Below are 18,796 nucleotides of genomic sequence, written 5' to 3' on the forward strand. Positions count from 1 at the left end.
ATGTAATTTTTATAGCACCTCCGCCGTTGCATGAGAATGTCCTTTATTATTTATGTTGAAATTTTTAACATATATTTATTTTTTGTTAATTATACTATTTTTATCTGTAACTACTATATTTTTTGTATTTTTTTCCCATCATATATCTGGAACTAATATCACTGTACTGTATTTTTTAAACCTATTCATTGCAACAACCGGTATGGGACATTTGTCTCCTTGGTTGCCAATAATATCATATAACATGTATTCACACAAATTGTAAAATAAATTTGAAAATTTGTTTCGGACCCACTTAGGTTCTGTAAAATAAGACAGAGAGCTATTCAACCTTTCTGACACGGCGGGCCAAATTGAAACTTTACACAAAGCCCGCGTTCTACAATCTCGTGTAATTTAGTGACCAGGGCCGCCCTTACCAGACGCAGGGCCAAAGACGTGTTCATAATTTCGGGGCTCCTCAGATCTGGTTATATATATATATATTGTGGGGAAAGGGAACTCGGCATCCCCAAAGATTCATTGTTACAGAATTAATAAAAATTCAGAAATTGAATTGATGAAAATTGTAATATTAATTATTGATGAAAATTGTAATATTAATTATTGATGAAAATTGTAATATTAATTATTGATGAAAATTGTAATATTAATTATTGATGAAAATTGTAATATTAATTATTGATGAAAATTGTAATATTAATTATTGATGAAAATTGTAATATTAATTATTGATGAAAATTGTAATATTAATTATTGATGAAAATTGTAATATTAATTATTGATGAAAATTGTAATATTAATTATTGATGAAAATTCCAAAATAGATAAAAAAATGCAGAATTCCATTCCGAAATTGATGAAAATTCGGAATTCCAGAATGGTTGAAAATTGAATACTGTAAAATTAATGACAATTGAGAATTCCAAAATTAATGGAAACTCAGAATTCCAGGATTGATGAAAATTCAAGAATCTACGAAAACGACGATCTTAAATGGAAGAGTTATGTCAAGTATTTGCAAAAAAAAGACAATTTATAAATTTCACTATCTCAAACCTTACTTGAATCAGTCTTTTTTACAAACTCTTTATTACTCATTGTTTCACTCACTCCCAATACATGGCTTAACTGTTTGGGGTTCTGACTATATTTCAATCCTTTTCCCTATAATCAGCCTCCAAAAGAGAGTAATCAGAGAATCATCACAAATGATTTTACTACGCCATCAACAGAACTTCATCAACATCACTGAATACTTACATTACGTCGATTACATTTTTATAAAGTCATTCCCCTCCTATTCAAAGGTCAATTCTCATTACCTTTAAATACATATCGATCTTCAAATAGACTAAAGAATATGGATTCACTTCCGTTACCTCATAAAACACACTTTTGAAGAGACATTTTACTTATCTTATCCAAAAATTCTACAATACATTACCACCAGAAATCACTCACAATACTAATTTATCATCCTTTATAAAATGTGTCAAGTAATACATTTCTATACTTGATGGTATAGAAAATTTGTTTTAAGGTTTTTTGGGTTGCTCATATAATTCTTAAGTGACGTAACAGTTGAATTTATTTTCACGCTGCATCTAGTTGTTCACGTGGGCTAATTAGACCGGGACCTACAATTTATTGCTGGTTCCGAAGAGGCAGGCTTGTTTTTTTATACTCATCGGGAGGTTGGTGCGCTCGCTAACTAGGGCCGTCTTAAGAGCATCGTGGGCCCCCGGGCCAAGTGGTTTTTCTGAGGCCCTACCTGGTAAATTCTAGTAAATTTTAATGAGATCTCATTTTTATGAGGCCTCTCTACTCGTGAGGCCCCCGTGCCGTGCCAATACCTTCTAAAACAGATGCTTTTAAGGCAAAGGCTTGCCCTAGAAGGTGTTGGCCGTACCCGGATGGGCCCATGCGTTAAGACGGCACTGGCGCTAACCCCTCGGTGGGGGACTCCCTGCGGTAGCAATTTTTTCTGCGATTACGTAGCAGTTTATTTTATGTACCGCTGTGTCAGGAAAGTTTTCTGACAAGGAGGAAACGGGTATCGAACTCGCGACACCTCTAAGCATCCTTTGGTACTTTAGGCGAGTACCTTATCGACCTGGGCTATCGCGCCCTATCTTTTTTTATTTATTTTTTTTGCTGCAAGCATGTAAAACTGTTTTTAAATTGCACTCTTCTGTTGCCATGAATTTTTTTTTATATATGTAATATATCCACAGTACTATTTAGTTTTATCCGTTCAAAATTTTGTTTTCCATACTAATTTACGCTAGTATTTACCAGAATGGGTCATTTTCTTACGTGACCCCATGAAAAATAGGATTAAATAAAACCACGAACAGTATATAATTCAATAAACTGAATTTATCTAATTGATTATAGCTTTATTACATTTTGATTTACAATTTTTTTTTTTCGTCATGGTAAAAACCAGGCTAATAAGTCATCAGCCGGATTTATAATACTTTATTACATTCTGATGCTTTACAAGTTCAAAACCCTACTCAGCATCAATAAAAATCTCTTTCTAACAAAAATTGTCATTTTTATCTATAGATGGCGCAACAAGAAATATTTTCAGAATCAGAAGTGTACGCAGGGGAGGGCTTAGGAAACCCGCGTGCCCTTCCCCTCCCCCCAATTTGATTGATTTTTCATCACCAAAATATTATTCATTCGCTTATACTTTGATTGATCATATTTTCTTGAGAGAAATGCGGGAAATCGGGCTTCGAAATACGGGAAAATACGGGCACTGCCAACTTGAAAAATGCTCAGAATTAGGGTGACCATATACATACGTATTTCTCGGGCAGTCCCAGTTCTTTTCTGTTTTTCCGGCTGTCCCAGCTTTTTTTAAAAAGTGCCCCGGTTTTTCACATATTTTCAACGAAGACAACTTGGCACTTTTTGTTCTTCAAATCAACAAATAAAATTATCTTCCCCACCTCAGAAATTACATTACGATAAATACGACTACAAATAAGAATATTCATCTCACATATGTGTCATGTTTATTTTTTTAATTCACTGCAATTTGTAAGAACCTCTTTACATGAACATAATGGAACAAACTTATTACCAATATAAATGTTGTTCGCGTTGAACAATTTTGCAATGCTTTTTTCTAAAATTCATAAAGAATTTTATTTATATGCCTGTCACACACATACACACAATATCAAGCCTAAATCACAGTATAATATAGTGATTAGTATTTTTAATCACTTATGTTGTTTGCTTTTTATTTCTTGATGTATTTTTAAGTTCATTTATAAGCGTGATTGTACCCGTTCTTGGAAATGATATTGCTGTACATTGTATTTGTAGTGGCCCCACATTTTCTCGCGATTGGCAACTTTCCTGTGATTTTAGCATGAGCTGGCAACAGGGCCTCAACTAGATGCTTGGTCACCCGGGTCAAGTGTGCATTTTGGCTCTCCCCCCCCCCCACCCTTGTAATGTTGAAGGAGAGGTTTGAGAATAAAATTTGCGCCTCCCTCTGGTCCGTCCAGCGCCCGGGGCACGAGACCGCGACCCCAGTTGGCAACTTTCTTACTCAGAACCGGCTTTGGATGAAAAGTGAAGTCCTTGGATGAGATGGTACCACAGACAAATAAACGGAAAAAAAAAAAAAAGAGTTCGTTGTCGGCGAGTTCGTTGTCCATCAACGATTACGTCACCGATCCAATCGTTGGTAGGATTCGTGTCCAATCCTCGCAACGGATTCCGTTCTTGTCCGGTTTTCCTTTAAGCTAATTATTTCATCCTTGTTATCATCTAACTAAAAGAAAGTGGCATCTTATATAAACCCCGTCTCACAGTACGGAAAACGAAAGTCTGGATGATGTTTGCAATAGGTGTGCTGTTCGTTTTTGGAGCTTCCGTGCACGTCGCAAATTCCGTGGAGATCGACGGTAAGTCAAGAAATGCTTATTTCTACGAAAACGAAAGTAGTACCGCATTCATTTTCTTTTTGTTTTTCAAAGATTTTTGAAATTGAATCTTTTTTTGTGGTCGTGTTCGAATAAAAACGATTTCTAATTAATTACCGTATTTACTCGAACGTATAGGGGGCGAAGGTTTTTTATTCAGTTTTCAGTGCTTCAAGAACTTAGGTCGCCCTATATGCGTGAGCGAATATCTAAACGGATTCGCTAAAAGATAAAAAGGGGTAAAAAAAAGATCAACGAGAAACGGGAGCTAGTTCAAGAAATAACTCCAGAACTAATGCTGATTCCGACTGATTGAAAATGGTGATCAGGATTCATTAAAAATGCAATACATGGAGTAAAATAATCGATGAATGAAACAATCGAAAACTAATGAGAGAAATAGTTTCAAAATTAATCAAAATTCGGAATTTATGAAAGATATAGTTTCAGAATTGGAGAAAGTTTTCTGTACTTTTGGCCCACAACTCCTGTTTGATTTTCAGTGCCCCTGGACCAGACGGTGGCATTCGGGGTTGCGGGGACTGGTGAAGCACCCATATTATTTTGTAACAGCATTCTGAGCACCACTCCCCTAGAATTTATTAAGAAAACCCCTATACCAGGGATCTTCAACGTATTATTTCTTTCATTAATTTTGGAATTATCTCTTTCATTAATTTTGGAATTATCTCTTTCATTAATTTTGGAATTATCTCTTTCATTAATTTTGGAATTATCTCTTTCATTAATTTTGGAATTATCTCTTTCATTAATTTTGGAATTATCTCTTTCATTAATGCTGAAATTATTTCTTTCATTAATGCTGGAATTATTTCTTTCATTGATTCTGAAATTATATCTCATTAATTTTGGTATTATCACTTTCATTAATGCTGAAATTATTTCTTTCATTGAATCTGAAATTATATATTCTTTCATTAATGCTGAAATTATTTCTTTCATTGAATCTGAAATTATATTTCATTGATTCTGAAATTATATCTCATTAATTCTGAAATTATATCTCATTAATTTTGGAATTATCTCTTACATTAATTTTGGAATTAACTCTTACATTAATTTTGGAATTATCACTTTCATCAACGCTGAAATTATTTCTTTCATTAATTCTAGAATTTTTCTTTCATTAATTTTGGAATTATCTCTTACCTTAATTCAGGAATTACCGCTTTTATTAATTTTGGAGTTATCACTTTCATCAATCTGAAATTATCTTTCATTAATGCTGGAATTATCGCTCTCATTAATTTTGGAATTATCTCTTTCCTTAATTCTGGAAATATCTTTCATTCATTCTCGAATGATCTTCCGTTAATTCTGGAGTTATCGCTTTCAATTATATTGGAATTATCACTTCATTAATGCTGAAATTACCTCTGTCATTGATTTTGGAATTATCTCTTCCATTAATTTTATAATTTTTTCTTTCATTAATTTGGAATTATCTCCCTTTAATTAATTCTACAATTTTGAATTCACAGGCTTCATTTCACACTTTGCTCCAATCTGTGTCCTCCCCATAATTCACATGCTTTAATGTCCTTTAGAGTTTCACTCAGTTTATTAGCGGATCAAATTCATTTCAAAAATATTTCGATTTTTAAAAGCGGTGACTTGATTTTATTAAAAGGAAATTTTATAATGTGATTGGTATTGATTTGATTTCGTTTTAGCGATTTGATTTTATGAAACGGTTGATTTTATTCACCCGTGATTTCATTAGCGGCAGATATACTCTTGTATCATAAATTAAATTTATTTCTCTTTCTATTATTGCGATGTGATTATAGTACCGATATGCACACCGCCGGATTATCCTGAATACGGCTATTATGGACCAGTGCACGAAGAGTACACAGCTGGTGACAGGATATTCTACTACTGTAACGTCGAAACATGGATCGGTGGAAATTATCAAAGGATCTGCTTGGACAGTGGAGATTGGACTGGCGACACACCTGTATGCGGTAAGATTCTTTTACTATTTGTACATCGTTACGAACAATGCATATCATAGTGAAACCTCGATATAACGATACTGTGTTGACCAAGACAAAATATCGTTGTAGAGGGGTTATCGTTATATTGAAAGGTAGCATAATCATCAGGGGCCTCCAAATTTATGCTGTTGTTGGGATCTCTTCTGAATCGACGTTGTTAGTAACACCATAAAATGCATTTTTAGAATTTATTCGCAGTAAAAAATTTCTTAATTGAATTAATTCAGCGTTTCTAAAAATATGGCCCGCAGACCCACAGGTGGTCCTTGATATTAGTAAATAGTAATATCGATATGAGTTCAAATAACAACCTTCATACTTCGGTTCATCTTTCATCATCGAAGAGAATGCAGGAAGTTGTTATCCTAAATAAGGATTATCACTAAATTTTGCTAAAAATTGCAATTTATTGCCTTAAATGCAATTTTCCAATTACTGCTAAAATTTCAGATGGGTGTGGGGGATAAAGTTCTGCCACAAATCGCAGTAAACAGAAATGTATTTCACGAAAAAAATATTCAAATGATCTGATAACCATGTCTCATTGAGAAAAACGAAATTCAGTAAATTGGGATCGTAAATAATAATCCGTAAAATATACGGGACATCACCATAAACCGGAAAGCTCTCAGAGAAGAAAACTTTCTTGTTACAAATACTCGGAAAGCTGTTCTTTGTTTTGAGTTTTAGATAGTTTTTTGAGCTGAGACAGTGTCGTTAATTAATCTAGACCAGTTAAGAGTAATAACAACCTCGAGAGTGTGGAAGTATGTGAGTGATCAAAACATTGTGCAAGTATGTGAGTGACCAAAAAAATTATCGTGAGCGAGGGACGGAAACAGCGATCTAGAAGGTTTGAAAACATGTGAACGACCGAAAAAGTTACTTAGACATAAATGTATATATATTGTGGGGGGAGGGGGGGGGGCTAAGCAGGCTATAGGTCAGGGCGGCTAATTCGGAGGATTGCTAGTCAAGAAAACTCTAGTAGAATGAGAAGGGTAGAAAAATTTGAAACTTACAGACCACACAAAACTATAAATCGCCTCCGAAGGGAGCTCCCGCCCAAAGTCCTCCTCGGAGGGCCCTGAAATTGTGTGGTTCCTTGTCCATTGCTCGAATTTCTGAATTCAAAAATGAGACATTTGCCGAAGTTGTGCCTGCTATTTATCATACCACCTGATCCAATTATCGTGGGGTACCCCTTTGCACCCGAGATTGCCCCCCCCCCCGAGCCGGACTTGGTGGGCCCTGAGGTAGTTTATTAAATAATCAGGCAATCCCTTCTTTCTTAAATTCAGAAACAAACAAGATGAGTAAAACAACATTCAATGTCTGACAAATAAAATACCGTCCGTTGGAAAGCACTGTTATAAAAATGTATATGTTACTGCCAAAGCCCGAAGTGCGGCCAATTCGCGAAGTGGCTGCGGATCACTGGCCAAAGTTCGTAGTGCGGATGTAGGACGTTCCGGAAGGCGTCAAATCCTTTTTTTTTTTCATCTCTCTGGCTATGCAGGGTAATTCAAAACACAACGTACAAATTTTTAGGGGAGGTAGAAAACACAAAAACCAAACAGAATCATATAGGAATGTATGACCGGGAACTCCCCAACCTTATCAGTTGGAGGATAAACGAAGATGCAGAAATGACAAGAAAGTAATAAGTCGGAAAAATTCTTTATTTAGCGATACTTTTTACACGAGGACTGTACGTGTACACGCTAAGTTTTACAACAAGTGCTCAAAGTTCTTACCATCCACAGTTACACACGCTTCGCAACGGCGACGCATTGATTGTCGAACCCTTTCAAAAATACCCGGCATTTCGCGGACGTTTGCAGCTGCCACGGAGATTCTTGCGACGTGGATGGTAAGAGCTTTGAGCACTTGCGCGCGCATGCGTTCTCATGTCCAAGTTTTAGTAGAGAGAGAGCGGGAATTTCTGGTAACCCTACTTCAACGCTTTCTCTCGCATATTTAATTTTGCGTAAATAATAAATAATGATATGGCTACACACACACACTGGAACCCCTGTTACCATCTGTGAGATTTAAAAAACAACACTAAACACCAGCCTGCTTAAAAAAAGCCCGCTGAGATGAATAAACATTTATTTCAATGGTACCATAAAGATCCCTTTTTTTTCCAGATGGGGAGAGGGGGGTGTCTTTCATTCCACCTGCACCGGGCTCAGAATTGGCGATTTCTATGCCCCACATCCAATCACTATGCGGTATTTGTGAGCCAATCAGGTATTTTCTACGCCAAAATAATAAGAAACGAAATAGGATGCTGTGTTTCAAAATGTGGCAAACTTGCTAGGTAATGTGAATGACGTTTATGGCAAACACTGCAGAGGCCTTCTACTTCTAGGTGGTGATGTTATAACAGGCATTAGTAGCGAGAAGCGATGAGTGGAGACAGCAGCCTCCCTTAACTAATGCTACTTCACGCTAATAATGAGTGTTATAAGGAACTAGCTATAATACCCGGCGTTGCCCGGGTTTCTTCAATGAGGCTTTTTCGATCACGTGATATGTCCTTCTTTCTTTGAGGGACATGCAAACCGTGTCTAAGTTAACCAATACAGTGATTTCCCGCGCAACTCATGAAAGAAACAAATCTAGATTTAAAGAAACGTAAAAATGAATATTTTCCCCCTTTTTTAAGGGGTGCTAGGTATTGCGATTCCCCCCCCCCTTGAACTTCAAGTTATCCATCTGCCTATTTCTGTTTCGAAAACTGCTTAGTTATAGCTGTGGAATTTCTTTGATGTACTTTTTACGGGTCCATAATTAATTTTAAAACAACCTAAACTAATATATGAATTTATGCAGTTGAATATCAAAAGGCAATACGGAGACATTAATGTTCATGCTTGAGAAGATATAAATAAAAAGTTGAAATCAATGTTATTGCATGAATGTCCAACTCAAAAGTAGGTCCAGCTAATTACTTCATATTTAATCTCCTGGGCTTCGTATATCTCTAAGAGAACTCAGTATTTCAAAAATCGGGTGTTTAATATAGTTTCTAAAATTATTGATGTGACAGAAAAAAACCCCACCCCAAATTTCCACATTTCTACATTAAAATCGGCAATTTTAACACTGATTTCTATGAGGATCACCCTTTTCCTGACCCTCAAAGCGATGCTGATGATGATTATGACGTCATTCAAAAAACCTCATTACTGGGAGTATTGAAAATGTGGCAAACCATTATAAAGGCATAAATATTGTTACGAACTATAGACGATAGATGGCGCAATCCTTTAGCGCAATCTTCTGTTGGCAACGGGAGTTGATTCCGGTTTCGGTTTATCGCAGAGGGATGCGATTGGAGAGAACATTCCAGAAAGTCCCGCCACCTCCAGATAGTCCGTACGGTAGCACCGCCAAATTGGAAACTGTAAAATAGAATTTTGTAGAACATTCTTTTTCTCGAAGTTTCTGCCGCTCACAAGATGGCTGGCTCAAAGAGACTCGAATAGAGAGATTCGATGAACAGTCTGTTGTGTTTAAACTTTACGAGGAAATTGTTAGCTCTCTAGTTAGGTTGCAAATGCGTGTAAATTGCTGTTCTGTAAATAAATCTGTGTTTGTCCGTCCAACCACTTCTTGTTTTTGCAATCTCGAAGTCTTGTGGAAAATTATCCGAAACAATATTATACATATACTGACAGCGTTGAAGAAATGACAAACCATTGTAAAGGCATATACACGTCTTAAACGCATTGCTAGGGAACCACTGTAACCAATTGTTAATTGGTAAGTAATTGTTCCGAAAGTTATTGTTGAGGCCCAAAAACCATTGTTGTCCGACAGTTTTTCGCCCATTTCGGCCATTTACCCAGGTCTGACAAACTTTTAAAGTAGCCTATCATTTAAGTCGGGTCCCATTTGGTATATATATATCTATATGCAAAATTTGGCGACGGTCGATCTAAAATTGTACGTTTGTATAGAGAACACACACACACACAGAGAAAATCAATTTTATATATGTAGATTGAAATATGTGTCTCTGGTGTATTGGTTAGCCCGGTATAGAAGGGGAGTCGTTTCGATTCCCGGAGGAAACAAATCCCTTTTCTTTCCAAATATTAGTTTCGGCGTAACATCCAGAAAATTCAATCTCAGTATATTTCTAATTCCAGCTTTTCATACTTTTCAAAAAGAATTAACCATTCACAGGTATTGAAAACCCATCTTTGCATCTACAGATTGTTTCAAATTTAGTTTCTTTCCTCGAACAATAATCGATTGGAACAACCTCCCATCAAGCATTATTGATTGTACAACAGTTTCTGATGTCTTTTGTAACATCAATCGCCTTCTCCGCCAAACTTCACCACCGCATTCCCTTGTATAGGCCTCGGCTGAGCAATACTGTGTAAATAAATAAATATGGCTGTAATGTGTTTTTTAAGGTCCATGTAAACTAAATATCTCATTTGAATGCAGATGGCTCGTTGACGTACAAGTGGGTGAACCAGACCAGCACAGCTGACCCATTCGAAGAAAACGAAGCCGAAAATGCCGACGATGGCTATCGGTCGACCTGCTCGTCCACTGCACGCTCTCCCAACCAGGAATGGTCAGCAACTTTCTCTGGACCAACTCACTTATTGAGAGTGATGCTGTTCCTGCCTAGAGGTTTTATATTTCTTTCACTTTGGTTTTGTTTAGTTATTGTATTTCAATAATATGTCTATAGCAGTGATTCCCAACGTGGGCGTTAACGCCCACTGGGGGGGGGGGGGGTGGAATGTTCCAGGGGGCGGTAGAAACTACGGGTATAGCATAGAATTCTATGGGTTAGATTGCATTGGGGGGCGCTGGGAGAAAAACATTTATGAAGAAGGGGGCGATGGGACAAAAAAGGTTGGGAAACTATGGTCTATAGCATTGCTCCCTTCTTCAGAAATGTTTTTTCCTCCCACTGCCTCCTCCCCAACACAATCTAACTCAACGGTTCTCAACTGGTGCTCCGTGGAGCCCTTGGGGCTCCGCATCCGCTCGAGGAAAATAATAATAAAAAAAAAAACAGTAAAATTTAAAAAAATAATTATAAATATTTTTAAATAGTAAAAATAAATCAGTAACTTTGATGAATAATTAAAAAATTGGCCTATGGGGCTCCGCCATAGAATTTTTTTACTTAAAAGGGTTCAGCGAGTCAAAAAAGGTTGAGAACCGCTGATTTAACTCATAGGATTCTATGTTATACCCATAGCTTCTACCACCTTCCCCCCCCCCAGAACATTCCATCGCCCCATAGGGGGCGTTTATGCGCACATTGGGAATTACTGATCTATAGCATCGTACCTAATTCCTGTATCATAGCTGATCACAAATCACAGAGCGAAATACATCATAGAGAAATGAAATCATAGAGGGAGATTGAGAGAGATCCTTTAAATACGAGAAATAGTCTATTCTCGCAAAAAATAGTTGCCAAACATAAGAGAAATCACCATTTATGGCTGATATCACTTATATATAGTTAATGGGGGGGGGGGGGGGAATAAAGGACTACTGCAAATCGCAGTGAATCAAAATGTATTTCACTAAAATAACGATGAGCATGACCATTGCTAGATTTCCTTATAGGTTTGGCAGGTTGCAGCACAGGACCTCAAAAATCTAGTAGTGTCAGCGAGTAATGATGGTGAGAAGACCGAATCCGTGAGTTGGCCAGATTTAACCTGGAGGAATGGGGAATTCTGGCCCTTGAAGTTAGACAAACTGACTGCGGTTGCTGCGGAAGGCTCCCAAGTATTTAAGAAGTTGGACACATAGGCCAAGGTTTTGGGATTTGAGTAGAAGTTTAGTATGGGACATCCTGCTAAATGCTTTAGAAAAATCCACGAAAATCATAATTTGCGGGTTTTTATCAATACTGTTAGTTCGGAACGCGCGGATGAATGGCCGCGCTTGTTGTTGAGAGAGGAAAGTAAAATTTTTTATTTAAAAACGTATACGGCAGGACTACATAGTAAATTAATATATGAAACACTTTCCGCTCTCAACAACAAGCGCGGCCATTCATCCGCGCGTTCCAAAACCAACTAACTGTGTATCCTTGACGAACTTGATCCTTTGGTCGGCTTTGACAGATTCCCCCACGATATTATTGATTTTCGATTCAGAGGGCAAATTTGATGTATTCCATGAGACGTTGAAAATAATTAGAAGATTTAAACTATTCGCGAATTTATGGGATCTTTGATCATTTTTGTCGCACCACGGTCATTTTCTGCACGCGCGAGCTAATTAGATCGGGACCTACAATTTATTGCCGATTCCAAACGGCAGGCTTGTTTTTTATATTCATCGAGACGTTGGTGCGCTGAACCCCTCGACGGGGGACTCCCTGCGGTAGGAATTTTTTCTGCGGTCACGTCACCGTTTCTGTTGTACCCCGTGTGTCAGGAAAGTTTTCTGACAAGGACGAACCGGGTATCGAATTCGCGACACCACTAAACATCCTTTGGTGAATATCATATCGACCTGGGATGCCACGCCCTTGGAAAATTGGGATAATGTTAATCATGTGCTGGGATCCCAAATGTATTTAGTATTATTGAGGGAAAAGTTATGAAACAATTTAACTTTCAGACCAGATTATATTTACTTCAATTCCTCAGGAAATGTACACTACGATGTCATAAGCAAGAGATCCGATGGGAAAGAGTTCAGTTGCGGAACAGCCAATAGAAGGAACGGTAAGTTTCCAGCCTCGCAACCATATAAGTTGAAAGCTAAATTTTCATTTTGAGACATTGCAATGACAAGTCTTTTTCCTGTAATTTTCATAGAGGATATTGCGTGCAATATTGTAATTTTTTGTTTTTCATACACACGCACAGATAGACTAGAATGGGTTTTCCACAATTGCCTGGAGCCTAACAACACGAACATCATAGGCATAACGATACGCTCTTTGTCATCGGAACCGTTGCAGCTTTGCGAGGTGGTGACGCACGGCCTAACAGGTGAGGTTTCAAACACCTGTAAAGGATGGTCTCAGGGCCGCAACTAGAAGGTGGGGGGGGGGGGGGGTGCACGCGAGTCTGGTGCCCTTTGCTCCGGACTAGAGAAGGCGCAAATTTCACTCTCTAACCTCTCTTTCGACGTTATGAGGGGGGCATGGCCCCCACATCCTGAAGCAGGGCCCCTAGACTGGGATCTTTTCGGGGCCCCCGACCAGACTTTCACGGGGCCCCTTTATGATGAATTTATAGCGTGAAAAGAACAAAAAAATGATTAAAATCACACCGGGCCCCAGGGCTGGAGACTTGTCAGCCTACCCCTTGTTGGGGCTAGTTGAGGGGGCGCCAAGATGCGTGCTTGCCCCGGCTGATCAAGCACCTAGTTGCGGCCCTGCATGGTCTACACGTATTATAACATATAGATTCACGCGTTTTATTTATAATAACCTCTGTTCTCTAGATCCGACGTGCACTGATCCTCACGTTCCGGTCGAAAATGGCCGCTTGATGCTGACACGGAAGACAGCCTCTTTGGTTTGCAACAATAATTATAGGAAGAGCAAGGTCAGTAAACTGAAGTGCATCCGAACTGGTGTCTGGGAGAGAAGGAATATTTACTGTGAGGGTAAGATACCAAATGTTCTCGTTAATATTTCAAGTGTGGCCCCAAAACTGTTTCCTCCTCTTCCAATGTGGGCTGGAAACAACAAAGACACATCCCTGGACTTGGATATTGTGTAAATCTGGTCAGTGTAAACGTGGGTTCTTAACCTTTTTTTTTCCATCACGAGCACTTTCCTTGCCAAGGCTGCTCGATCTTTTAAAGAGTGTGGGCCACTTCAATGGTTTGAAACGTGCAAAACGACGCGTAAATGTGTTGCGGGTCACTTGAGTGATTAGTAAATCAACCCCAGGTAACTAGAGTGATCTTACTTGAGTGATTCGAAATGTCCACTTAATTGAAGTGAGAATGTGCCGCGGACCACTTAAGTGATCTGAGAATGTGCCCCAGGTTACTTGAGTGGTCAGTAAATCAGCCCTAGGTCATTTGAGTGATCTGTAAATGTGCCCAAAGTAACTTGAGTGATCTGGAACTGTGCCTCAGATCAATTAAATGATCGTCAATATCCAGGTTGGGACGCTAGAGATGGCACAGTGATAGTCAGACGAAGTTCATTTTCTGTGCGAACTCGAATGCGAACCGATCTCCAAGCGTTTCGAAAAGTCACCAAAAGAGATACTCATCAACATAATTCAAAATTCAGGCATAGTACGGAACAGGCAAGATAACCTTCCACGTTGTTGCTTCTGAATTCGGCAGAAGGCAGTACTGGGCGCGAATGGCACAGTGGTAAGATGCTCATCTTTACCATCACAAAGGTTTAGTTTCACATCAGCCAGCTGTCGAAACCTTCGTAGTGATAGCGGTGAGTGACATCATATTCGGATAAGTCACCATCTGGTGGCAGCGTCAGAAACTCTTAGCTTTGGCCTGAGTAAGATCTGGCGGGTCTTAACTGGTCCACCATGTACGGCCCCGTTAAACGCACGAAAGAGGATTCGTAGGCTTTGTAGCCTAATGATCTAAGACATTCACCTGGTAAGTGAGAGGACGTGCGTTCGATTTCCCGCAAGGCCAGTTGAATTTTATTTCCTAGATTCATCTCCGTATAAGCCAGGTGTCGAAACCTTTGTAGGTTTACGCCAGGTCCGTAGCTTCGATCCCAAGGATTGGCAACGAAAATTTCTTTCCCTTACGGACCAGAGACGACAGCCGATAGACTGATAGAGCCTTCCAATGTGCCTTTGCCGAAAGTCCCTCCTCCGTGTTCAAGACAAAGGACGAAAGTAAAAAAACATGACTTTCCAGCTGAAGATGTCAGCCTTCGCTCCATTCGCATCTGAAAATACCTGCTCCGGCTTCATTCGCAGCTGAAAAGATGCCTTCTTTCATACCATTAGCAGATTGACCATATTTCCTCGAGGGAAATACGGGAAATTGGGATTCCAAGTACGGGAAAATACGGGATATCGCCAATTATCGCCAAGAACGACGCCAAAAGTGAACAATGTTGTCAAACATTGCTGAAATTACAGAAAAATCGCAATGGCGGGAAACGAAGCATTACTGCAAATTGCAGAGGAGATTCCACGAAATAAAACGTTAACCAAAGGCAAATGTGAGAGATTAATGTTGTTATTTGTAGTTGTAATTATCATAATATAATTTATGAGTTCAAAAATATTTTCAATTTTTGACTTCAATGAAGAATAAAAATCCAAGTGGGCGTCATGTAAAAAGCGGGAGAAACCAGGACACTTTTGCCAAAAAAGTCGGGACGGCTAGAAAAAGTAAGACAATCGGGACTGTTCCGGGAAATATGGGACGTATGGTCAACCTGTGAAGGAAGGTATCTTCAGATTCTATTGGTCCAATAGAAAATCTGAAGACGTCTGATTTCAGACGTCTTCCGCTCCGGAGAATAATGATACAGGGTGGGCAAAAAGTCCGCAGAAACTAGGCTGACCATATTTCATCGAGAGAAATACGGGACATCGGGATTCCAAATACGGGACATCGCCAATTATCGCCAAAAAGGATGCCAAAACCAAACAAAGTTGCCAAATACTGTTGAAATTACGGAAAAATCACAATGGCGGGAAATGATGCATTACTGCAAATTGCAGTGGATTAAAATGTATTCCACGGAAAAAAAAAAAACGTTTACCAAAGCAAATGTGGGAGATTAATATCCCATATATAGTTGTAACTATAATAAAATAATTCATGAGTTGAAAAATAATCTCAATCTTCGACTTCAATAAAGAATAAAAATTCAAGTAGGTGTCGTGTGAAATCCGGGAAAAACCGGGACACTTTTGCCAAAAAGTCGGAACGGCCAAAAAAAGAGAAAATACCGGGACTGTCCCGGGAAATGCGGGACGTATGGTCACCTTAGTAGAAACTTTAAATGTTCATAAAAACCGAAAAAATAACCGAAATAAAAAACAGTTTGCAGGTTTCGCATCGCTATGTCACGAAAATTTTTTTGACAGGAAAGCCGATAGGTGGCGCTGACGTACACAAGTCAAAGAAAAGATACGCAAACAACGAACAGAATGTTTCCAAATCGTTGCAGTATGTGTTGCACATGACCACCACCACAAAGGATAACACATAATGTGTATAATGCGTGATAATGTATTATCCCCTGTGGTGGTCATATCGAACACATACTGCTGTACGATTTGGAGGCATTTTGTTCGTTATTTTGCGTATCTTTTCTTTGACTTGTGTACGTCAGCACCACCTATCGGCTTTCCTGTCAAAAAAATTCCTGTGACCTAGAGATACGAACCTTGCACAAACCGTTTTTTATTTCGGTTATTTTCCCGCTTTTTATGAATTTTTAAAGTTTCTACGCGGACTTTTTTCCCACCCTGTAGTATATATATATATATATGGGGTCATGCAAGTATTACGTCAACATCGGGGGGGGGGGGGTTTGAAGGTTGATTACGTCATCAACCACCCTTTTTGAACATATGAATTATTCTAAGATGCTGACGAAATTTTGCTGACAAGCGGGTGGGGGGGGGGGGTCATTGTTTTGCTGACGGGGGGGGGGGGGAAGGAGGGGTCAAAAATGGCTAAAAATCTGCTCACGTAATAATTGAATGGCCCCTATCTTTAGTCTATGCACCGCATCCTTTCTCAGCTGAAGATGCCGGACTCCGCTTCATTCACAGCTTAGGATGTCCGTCTTCGCTGAGGTTGCGGATCCAGTGCGGGGTGGGGGAGAAGATAGGAACGATCGCTTCTCCCAAGAGCCAAATGATATGGTAAAAATTTGTCATTCCCGTAAACTAACACTGGATGGTTCGACGAACTCATTGCATAATTCGTCTCTCCCGACTCATCGTCTTGGATCTGCGCCTGTGGACAAGATCATGCATTAAAAAATTTAAATTTCTATTTCTTTTTTAGAAAGGCTTAAAGACGTGGTAGCTGTAGAAGATGCAAATCGTCAAGGAGGAATTCTGCCTGCAAAACACGAGAGACCTTAAATGGTGATGAATCATTCTGTTTGAAAAAAGAAGCACAAAAATTTATACTTTCCCTTTGTTTAAACGCTTATATGAATTGTGTAGGAAATATGGACGATATCAAGTTTTCCTAACACCCAAAAATGCACGGCGAAACAATTCAAGAATAATGTCGATGCAATGTTCTCCAAAAGCATTTTTTTGGAATTTTTGCTTTTTTAAATTTCAATTACAGTCCCGCGGGACTTGAAAAATGTCAGAAAATAAAAAATACGCATGTACTGTATTTATTATGCATGGAAGTTTTGTTTGTTTTTTTCATTTGATAACAAGGGAGACTGTTATGTACCCCTTGGCGCATTATTTTTCTCAGTCAATTTTTACAGTAAAATTTCAATAAATTCATTTTTTAGTAACTGTATACTGTATGAAACATCATATACAGTCAAACCTCGTTAATGAGTCACTCTTGGGGGAGCAAAAATATGACTTAGTAAGCGGAGTGACTCGTTAAACGGAGTAAGCCATAGCTTGCCAATTCCTGCCTGAGGACGATTGGGACTTCCAAAAAAGTGATCAGGTAAGTGGAGTGACGTGTTAACCGGGTGACGCACTAACGAGGTTTGACTGTATATTTTAAATTTCTTGTTTTTCTTACTGTAATCATTAAATATGGATTTTTGAAAAAGAAAAAAAATATGTTCCGAGGTACAACAAAGGGGGATCTTGTACCTTGAAACCGGGTAAAATTACAAAGATAAAAAAAATACTATCGTCGCCAAATTTGGCATATACATTTATATACCAAATGGAACCCGACTTGAACGATATGCTACTTTAAAAGTTCGTCAGAGCAGGGCAAATGGGCGAAAAACTGTCGGGCAACAATGGTTTTTGGGCCTCAGCGATCACTTTCAATGCGTTCAGACATGCATATGCTTTTATAATGGTTTGTCATTTCTTTAATGATACCAGTATTATGCATGATAGTTCATGCCTTTGTAATGGTTTGTCACTTTTTCAATCCTCTTAGTAATGAGGTTTTTTGGATCACGTGATTTTTTGAGGGACATACAAGGTAACCAATATGGCGATTTCCTGTGGAATTCATGAAAGAAACAAATTAAAGAAACATAGAAATGAATCGTTTTTTTCTTCTTTTTAACGAAAGCTAGAAACTTTAACTTCAAGTTATCGATTTGCCTGTTTTTCCTTCAAAAAATGCTTGATTAAAGCTGCGGAATTTCTTCGATGTAATTTTGCATGGACCCATAATTAATTTAAAAACATCCGAGACTATATGGATTGATGCAATTGGATATTAAAAGACAATACGGAGACATTAATTCTCATTTTTCCGCTTGAGAAGATATAAATAAAAATTTGAAATCAATGTTATTGCATGAATATCCACCTCAAAAGTGGGTCTGGCTTAGGGTGACCATACGTCCCGTATTTCCCGGGACGGTCTCGGTATTTTCTGTTTTTTTGGCCGTCCCGACTTTTTGGCAAAAGTGTCCCGATTTTTCCCGTATTTTACACGAAGCCTACTTGAATTTTTATTCTTTATTGAAGTCAAAGATTGACATTATTCTTCAACTCATTATTTTATGATAATTACAACTAATATGAGAATATTAATCTCCCACATTTGCCTTGGTGAATGTTTTTTTTTTCGTGGAATACATTTTAATCCACTGCAATTTGCAGTAATGCATCATTTCCCGCCATTGTGATTTTTCCGTAGTTTTAACAATATTTGGCAACTATGCTC

General features: G+C 38.4%; 1 protein-coding gene across 1 annotated transcript; it reads left to right on the plus strand.

Moving 5' to 3' along the window:
* The first annotated feature begins 3,766 nt into the window (after positions 1 to 3,766).
* On the plus strand, positions 3,767 to 17,324 carry LOC149064739 (uncharacterized). The gene is made up of 7 exons (XM_089254863.1): positions 3,767 to 3,935; positions 5,765 to 5,941; positions 10,445 to 10,636; positions 12,631 to 12,708; positions 12,853 to 12,978; positions 13,436 to 13,600; positions 16,964 to 17,324. Exons 1-7 carry the CDS (start codon positions 3,863 to 3,865, stop codon positions 17,041 to 17,043), a joined length of 891 nt encoding a protein of 296 aa, XP_089110989.1. The 5' UTR covers positions 3,767 to 3,862; the 3' UTR covers positions 17,044 to 17,324.
* Positions 17,325 to 18,796: the final 1,472 nt, after the last annotated feature.

Source organism: Pholcus phalangioides, unplaced genomic scaffold (assembly GCF_987345545.1).
Source record: "Pholcus phalangioides strain wild (caught in Gottingen) unplaced genomic scaffold, Ppha-v1.0 ptg000042l_1, whole genome shotgun sequence".
Lineage (NCBI taxonomy): Eukaryota > Metazoa > Arthropoda > Arachnida > Araneae > Pholcidae > Pholcus > Pholcus phalangioides.

Coding starts and splice junctions, on each gene's coding strand:
- LOC149064739 (XM_089254863.1), top strand. CDS start 3,863: ATGATGTTTGCAATAGGTGTGCTGTTCGTTTTTGGAGCTTCCGTGCAC. Junction 10,637..12,630: donor GATGCTGTTCCTGCCTAGAG/GTTTTATATTTC, acceptor TCAATTCCTCAG/GAAATGTACACTACGATGTC. Junction 13,601..16,963: donor AAGGAATATTTACTGTGAGG/GTAAGATACCAA, acceptor TTTCTTTTTTAG/AAAGGCTTAAAGACGTGGTA.